The sequence below is a fragment of the Gossypium hirsutum genome, chromosome A03 (genome assembly GCF_007990345.1).
Source record: "Gossypium hirsutum isolate 1008001.06 chromosome A03, Gossypium_hirsutum_v2.1, whole genome shotgun sequence".
Taxonomy (NCBI): Eukaryota; Viridiplantae; Streptophyta; class Magnoliopsida; order Malvales; family Malvaceae; genus Gossypium; species Gossypium hirsutum.
Window position 1 is genome coordinate 101,599,831 of NC_053426.1, and position 8,623 is coordinate 101,608,453.

An 8,623-nucleotide genomic window follows, 5' to 3' on the forward strand; every position below is an offset into this window, starting at 1 on the left:
GCGTCGTTTAGCCCTGATTTGCACGCGACCTGAACTTCTCTAAGGGATCCGCGTGTTTTCGTCTATTGGGCTATTTGCGCGATTGCCCCTTCTGTTTTTTAGCATGCTTCGATTTAGTCTTTTTTTTACTTTTTTTATTTTACAAATTTGACCACTTAGTTTTTCGCGTGATTCAATTTTATCCCTGGCACGTTGATCTCTTGGAGAAAGGACGCGGGTCCGAAGATTGGGTTATTTTTCCAATTGAGCCTCACTGGTTTTCGCGATTTCTATTTTAGTCCGCCATTTATTTATTCTATCTTAATCTATCCTGTTAATCTAATTTGAATGAAAATTGGGTCTTTTACTCATTTTAATCCTTTATTTATTTATTTTCTAGCTTATTCATTATCGTTTTATTTTTTTTAGTTTACATTTAAACTATTTTCTTATTATTTTCTTTTCATTGGGCATTTTTTTATATTTCATTTTGCCTTATCATTTATCATTGTGGCTGTTGTTGATATTATTATTAGTATTTTTGTTATTGTTACTATTATCATTTTTCATTGTTATTATTGTCCTAATATGCATGTTGGCATCGTGATCTATTATTGCTATATATTTTTATATTTTATCACAAATTATGTCACACTTTCATTATTCATTAAACGTGATATTTTTCTTACGTTTTAGCCGCATTTTATACTGTAATCGAATAAACTAAACGTTTATCATTTTAAATATTGCATTAAATTTCACCTCAAATCCATAAAAAAGAAAACTTTTAAAAATAGACAATGTTTCATATTTTGGAGATTCGAGAAATCGTACCTAACTTACAGAGTTTCGATTTTCTCATTGAACCTAAACAAACGAATATCCTTCTAGAATTAAAATGTATAAGTTTCAAATAAACACTATAGCAAAACTGGTTTTTAGCGAAGTTTTTTTTGGCCTATAAGTGCCGCTAAAACTATTGGCGGCGCTTTTACAAACGCCGCAAAAAACGCCGCTAACATTTTGTGGCGTTTATGAAAAACAAACTCCGCTAAAAGTCATGACCTTTAACGGCGCTTTTCCCACAAACGCCGCTAAAAATCATGACCTTTTAGAAAATTATTTTATTTTAATTAAATAATATTTATTTCTATGTTAAATATTATATTATGTTTAATTTTTGAAATTTGAAATTTAAACTATATACTTTTAAGGATAAGTAAAAAATTTAATTAAATTAAATTTTCCATTAAAATTTAAACTTCAAAACTAAATATAAAAATTAATGAATTTAAATTTAATACATAAACATTGATTCAATATGTAATTTAATACATAAAAAATAACAGACACAGACACAAAGTATTACAATTTCTAAAACAAAATTCATCCTCGTGAGAAAAGAATGCCAATTCATCATCACCTCTCATTAATCAAAGGAAAAAAATCAAAAAAGAAGGAAGAAACAATATATAACAGAGGGCTGGTTCAAGCTTATGTGAAGCCAAAGTATTGCAATGCCTGCATATAACTTAGAGAAGTCCTTTGATGCTTTCAATTCAACCGCCAGAGAATCCAAAACACCGGAACAGAAAGCCAAAGTATGCACCTGTAAGCCAAAGTCAGGCCAATAAGGAAATCACTTATACGACCCTCAAAGCCACATATGTCAAAGCACAGTATCTGATCTCTTTGAATTATGATATGGAAAGATAAATTTTTAATAATGCCACCATAATGCAAGAATTAGAATTTGTTTCGACAAAAGTCATTGATCATGTTATTAATCATGTGCCTTGCATGTACAGGTGTTGCATCTAAAACCTACATAGTTTAAATAAAAAATATCACCAAATCCATGGCCTATCCTCAAACAATCTATTATTTAGATATGTAAACGAGTCAAACAGAAAGCAGCTCATGGCAAAGCATTTTCCTGATCCACTATGTTAGTTGTTTTTATCTTTATTTCTTCCCTGAGTTCAATTTTAAACCTCAAAATATCTAAATATATTGATGCTCAGAATGCTTAATATTGCGGAGAACCAACACAATAGTCTAATACTGATTTATCTACTATGAAAAAATACTAAATTGTAAGTTACATAGAGAACAATTTCAATTATTTTCACTTCAGAAAGCACCAAAAGAGTTGAACAACCTGCCTAAATTTCATCTGTTAAGGTGGAAAACCTCAGTTACACAAAAGCCTCTCTCAGCCTTTTTGAAATAAATAACCAGCAACTACTATGAATCTTATAGCAGAAATATATATAAGAACAAGTATCTTACCTCTGCAACAAAAGGCCATAATTTGCTCAATTGCTTGTTCAACCATTTTGCCTAAAAGGACAACATAGTGTAAGACAGTAAGCAACTACACTGCATAAAATCTTAACACCAAAATGGAAACACCTTTTTCTATACCTAACACATGCAAATGTATTTAGTCTTTGAGATACATATTTTATGCCTTGTCGCATAATGCTCTAACCTAAACAAGATAACACGAAAACAGAGTTACAACCAAGTATAACCCAGATGAAATAGGGAAGAAAAACGAGGAGTTCTATTAATCAACCTGAGAACAAAACAATACAAGTAAAACGTAGAAAAGTCTTGCAGCGAACACATAAAAGTTCTCGTGCAAATACACCAAGTTCTTTCGAAATCAACTACATCAAATAAATCAAAAGAATATATAAATTTTTTAAATGGAAGAAAGAAAAAAGCTGATTTTTTTTTCATTAATTTATAACTAAAAGTTCACACGGAGATAGAAACTAATGCTATTGGAATAATATCTTAAAACAAATTCAATTCAAAATCGTTTTGGTATTCATTTCGCAGCCAAATATAGCATAATCTATTAAAATAATTATACAATTAAATTAAGTGCTCAAAATTTCCATACTTTCTTGAGAAACAAACAGATCGTGAAAAAAAAAAGTACCTGCTGCTCCGAAAGTGGCTTACATTGCATCAGCTGCGAGATCTGTTCATCGAGATCGAGGGCTGAGTCTGTTGGTGAACCCATTTTTGATAATTAAGTAGCAAGAATAGAAATGATAAAGAAAGGGAGAGACCATTAAGGCTGGTGGTACAAATTTAGCACAAAGGCCGAAAAGGTAAAATAGGAATCCAGAATATCTTTTATCCCTAGAAAAGGTACAAATTTAGCACAAAGGCCGAAAAGGTAAAATAGGTAAAATAGCATTCGCCTTCAGATGTCAACAAATGGTGTGGTTTCAACAAATTCTTGCATTAAAAAAAGAAGGGATAGGAGTAGCAACAAGATTATCATACCTAGTTGCTAAAGCATCAATTTCATCAATGAATATAACTGATGGTTTATTTACATGCAAAAGATAAGAATTTATCAACAAATTACACAAAGTACATAGCACAACCAAGTATTTGTAAATAAAATAAAAGGAATCTGTACTTATAACATAAAAAAAATAACACAGAAAATACAGCAAGCTGATTTATAGGTGGCCCAACCATCTGCAACATTTTATCTGTTCCCTAATTATTACCATATGCCCAACAATTAACAGCTACATGCTGCCTTAGCAATCAAATATAAGAAACTTATAGCATTATCACCTTGGCTCTCTTAAACAGATCCCTGATACGAGCAGAACCAACACCGACTAAAACTTCCACAAATTCTTTGTATTAAGTTACTAATTCTTTGAATAATAAAATTAGAGGTGATCTAAAAGGCATAGAAAAACAAATGTAAAATTTCTTTGTATTAAGTTACTTAGTCCCATATTCCAATAAATACATCCATCTATGACAAAGAAACAGGAAACTGACCTGTAAAGGAAGAATTGCTCAGTCCTGCATTAATTAAAGATAGAACCATAAAATTAGCCTAATTCTGCTGGGCAAAATTGCCAAAGATCACATGTAATTCCTGTTTTAAGTAAAGTCGAAGCCTTAAGGGCTGGTACAAGTTACTAATATTACATGTAATTCCAGTTCATGGTTGTTATAATGGTATTGTACAAGTCAAAAAATAACTTTGCTCATGTAATAATGAAAATGCCCCATCCAAGTTCAATTAGTTGCTGCCAAACTCAAAAGAGCTCATATGACTATTATAATACAGATATATAGAGAAAGAACAAGTTTTACCTTCTAAAACAGGAAAAGAACAACGAACTCACAATTTAATTTAAGAACCCACTTCCCGTTTGAAATGGCCATGAGAACTTTAAGTGTCCTAGTGCATGCACCATTCTCATCTGTAGAGGCAATCACATGCTATATAATTATTAAGTCCCTCAAAAAGCATGAAATGGAGTTATACACCTGCGTAAGACGTCTAAGATATCTTAATTGATTAATTACCTTTCAGTTGGCACTTTATCATCAGCAGATAGACAGTTTCTAGGCTTCTCATTTGGGAACTTGGTTGCAGAATGGGCCTTTCTAGACTTCTCACTTGGAAACTTGACTGAAGAATGGGCAGGACAAAGCACAAGAAAGTCCTCCTATAGGCTGGAATTGCAGAGAGAAATATTTGCGATGAGCAAAAGTTCATACAGAAATGCTGACACGCAACAGGCCAGCATCAAGAACTGATAGAGTAGATAAAGCTTATGCAATAAAACTTCTTAAGTTAACATGAAAAACATAACTTAAATACAAATGAAACCCCTCATAGAAGGATTAAATTTAGGTTTTTCGTAAGTACTAAAATTTTAGATTCTTGAACCATATAATAATTGTGTTAAATAATCATGTGTAGTGTTGATTTGTACCTCTAAACATAGAACAACAAAGAGATACAGATGGTATATGTAAAAATTACCTGCCCATAAACATGATCTACTGGGATATCAAAGTAACCCATGGATTGCCCTGAATGAAGATCACAAGCAAGAACACGATTTGCACCTGCTTCAGTAATCAAATTTGCTACAAGTTTAGCAGCAATAGATTCACGCCCCTGAGTCTGGAACAACAGAAGATAAATTTAACCATTCAAACAGTATTATGCATTCAGTGAAGAATTTATATGTAGAGTAAAGCTATTATTTAAAGCTATGCCTTTTTTATTTATAGGACATCTGAAATTTCGTACTAGGAAACAGAGTTCTTTCTTACTTTCTTTTAGATACAGGGAAATGGTTAGAAGGGACGTTGGGATATTCTGCAAATGCCAATAAACTGTACTCAAAGAACCAAACCCCTACGGAAATAATTCAACTAAATTGGTTCTGTACTTCAATTCAATTAGCTTTTTTTTTTTTTGGAATGAATATGAATCAAACAGAATTAGACTGCTTTCTATTGTTTAGAACAACAAGAAAGATATAGAATCTTACAATATAAAACCAGAATGAATAGAATCCTATCACATGAAAGAAATAATTCCTTCTAAGAAAAGGAGCAAATAATAATTTAAATGGAAATCTGGAACTGAATTCAATATGATCAACCATTCCATAGTAGGGCCAAGTATGAAGGAAAACAAAACAGTATGGCAAAATCTATTAATTGGGCGTAGTTGAGTTACCTTTCTGTCAGCCCTGGCATAGCCAAAATAGGGAATGAGGGCAGTAATGTTCTTAGCAGAAGCCCTTCGACAAGCATCGATAATAATGAGAAGCTCCATAAGATTCTCATTGGCAGGGGGACAAGTGGGTTGCACAAGGAACACGTCGCACCCTCTCACACTCTCTTGCAACTGAACATAAATCTCACCATCAGCAAAACGCTTTATCTTGGTTTTCCCAAGTTCCAGACCCATATAGCATGCGATTTCCTATCCAATATAGAAAAAGCAATAGCGGGAATTACACAACTCATATTCCTGTATACCTAGATACTTATTAGATATCTAATCTAAACAATCTCAATGAAAGAAAAGAGAGGGTTGAGTTGAATCTAAAACCTGAGCAAGAGCAGGATTAGCAGTACCAGAAAATATACGGAGCCTAGTGTCGTGTTTGTTGATATCATTTTGGAAATGGGAATTAGGGGACAAGAAGGTTGGAAACGCAGGATCAGAGGCGAGGAGAGGAAAGTGAGGCTTTCCATTTTCGAACTTCAAGGGCTCCACCAAGCTACACCTCTAGAAATAGGGAAACCCTGATTTTAGCTCCGGAAATTTTATTAGAAAATTAAGAAAAAAACACATATGCAAGTCAAAGATATAATTATTAAGTCCCCCAAAAAGCATGCAATGGAGTTATACACATGCGTAAGACGTCAAAGATATCTTAATTGTGAGAAGAAAGGAGGAGAACCAGATCTGGGAATACCTTTAGGGGAAAAAATTAGGGGTTTAAAGGGGGAAATTTGGGAATAAAACCGCCCCTTAAAAAAAATGAGATGATTTTTTTGTCGCGTTTTTATAAAAAACGTCATTATTGTTAGCCTTTTGCGGCGTTTTTGCAAAAAACGTCATAAAAAATTATTTTATTTTAAACAAAATAACATTATTTTACTCTGCTAAAAGTTTTTTATTTTATCTACTAAAAATTATTAGTTAAATAATTTTATAAAATAATTATTATTACTATTTTTTATAAATTGATTTTTATAAATAAAAAATCAAGTACTCTGAAAATAAATATTGTGTATTTTAATAAGAAAACAAATAATTAAATGGTTGTAATTAATTATTAAGTTAAAATTATCTAATATAAACAATCAATCTCTCACATATCAAATTTCTATTAAAGATTGAGACTTAATCATGATTTTATATTATTCTTTTCCGATCTAATCTCTATTTCATTAGAGATATTTCTTCCTAACTAAAATATAACTATTTCGCTAGAATTCGATGTGGAATGATTTTAGTTTTTGTATTTCATTTTTATTTTTATAATCTGGTCCTATCCAAAATAGATAGTTACCTATCCATATCAATGATCTGTTACTTTTATTTATTTATTTATCAATGTTTTTTTTTATCCATATCACTGATCTGTTACTTTTTTCATTTATTTATCAATTTTTTTTAAATCTAATATTTAAATATATCAAATGGTTGAGATTAAATATTTTTAAATATAAAAGTATTAATTGATTGTAAAAAAATTCATCATTTAACAAATCTTAAGTAAACCTTAAATCCCAAACCATTTAATATATATAAAATTTATTTATTATCTCTTAAATAATTTAAACTTCATAATTTTAATATATTAAAATTAATATTATCTTTTTTACAATTATATAAGAAATTATTTAATACATAAATTAAAAAACACTAATTAATCTAAACCCTAAATCCCTAACCCCTAACCCATAAACCTTAAACCATAAAACATAAACCCTTAATCCTTAACCATTAAACCTCAAACCTCAACCCCTTAAAACTTAAACCCTAACCCTTAACCCATAAACCATAAACCCTAATCCATAAACTCATAATCCATAAACCTTATAATAGTAACTCATAAACATTAAACCCTTAACCATATACCATAAACCCCAAACTATAATAATAATTAATTCAATATTTTAAAATTAATACTATCTCTTTTAATATTATATAAGAAAATATTTAACATATAAATTTAAAAACAATTAGTCATATACCAAAAATATTTAAAATTATTTTAAATAATAGTATTTTAATTTTTTTCATTTTTTGTAGCGTTTTTCAAAAAACGCCGCTAAAGATCGAGCATTAGCGATTTTTTTAAAAAGCGCAGCTAAAGGTGTACATATAGCGGAGTTTCTTAAAAAAGCGTCGCTAATACTCGATCTTTAGCGGCGTTTTTAAAAAGCGCCGCTAAAGCCACCAAAATCTCAATACAAAATGATGGCATTTTACAAAATTATTTTGCGGCGTTTTTTAAAAACATCGCTAAAGATCAAGCATTAGCGGCATTTTTTAAAAAGCGCCGCTAAAGGTATACATATAGCAGCGTTTTTAAAAAAACGCGCTAATACTCGATCTTTAGCGGCGATTGTTCTAACACTTCTCAAAAGGAAGTTTAGCACTCTACGGTGCTCTTGAATTTCATATTGTAGTTGCCCCATTTCGGCAACAATTGTAGAAAGCCTGTTTGCAGCATCCATAGTAGTACTCAATTTCTTTGATTTGAATTTAATGAAGTGAAGACACTTATCGAGCCTCCATTTATAGAGTGGTAGAGTAATCTCGCAATGCGGCATGAATTGGATGACTTAATAGTTTTCTGCAGTTTAGTACTAACATGCCTGTGTGGTGAACTAACTACCTTGGGAAGCAACAAATATGCCTAATCGATAGTTGTTAGGATGAATAGCGGTGTTTTTAAAAAACGCCGCTAAAGCCACCAAAGGCTCAATACAAAACGACGGCGTTGTGTTAATTTTTTTGCGGCGTTTTTTGAATGCCGCTAAAGATCAGGCATTAGCGGCATTTTTTAAAAAGCGCCGCTAAAGGTGTACATATAGCGACGTTTTTAAAAAAGCGCCGCTAATACTCAATCTTTAGCGGCGTTTTTAAAAGCGCCGCTAATGCTCGTTCTTTAGTGGCGTTTTTCATTCAAACGCCGCTAAAAACCTGTTTTGCTGTAGTGAAAAATAAAGGCAAACTCATTCTCAAAGGTTCAATGTGTCGCATCCAAACTTATGGGACGTGACATTTTGCTATCTCGAGACGAGAGGGTCTTTAATATTCATT

At 31.5% G+C, this 8,623-nt stretch overlaps 1 protein-coding gene across 1 annotated transcript; it reads right to left on the reverse strand.

Annotated features, from left to right (window-relative positions):
• Positions 1 to 1,265: 1,265 nt before the first annotated feature.
• Positions 1,266 to 8,034, reverse strand: LOC107907845 (ribose-phosphate pyrophosphokinase 1). The gene is made up of 9 exons (XM_016835157.2): positions 7,906 to 8,034; positions 5,891 to 6,070; positions 5,513 to 5,761; positions 4,805 to 4,948; positions 4,342 to 4,491; positions 4,158 to 4,235; positions 2,933 to 3,828; positions 2,272 to 2,654; positions 1,266 to 1,588 (listed from the first exon to the last, which is right to left on the reverse strand). The coding sequence occupies exons 1-5, from the start codon at positions 8,032 to 8,034 to the stop codon at positions 4,432 to 4,434; spliced, it is 762 nt and encodes a 253-aa protein (XP_016690646.1). The 3' UTR covers positions 1,266 to 1,588; positions 2,272 to 2,654; positions 2,933 to 3,828; positions 4,158 to 4,235; positions 4,342 to 4,431.
• Positions 8,035 to 8,623: the final 589 nt, after the last annotated feature.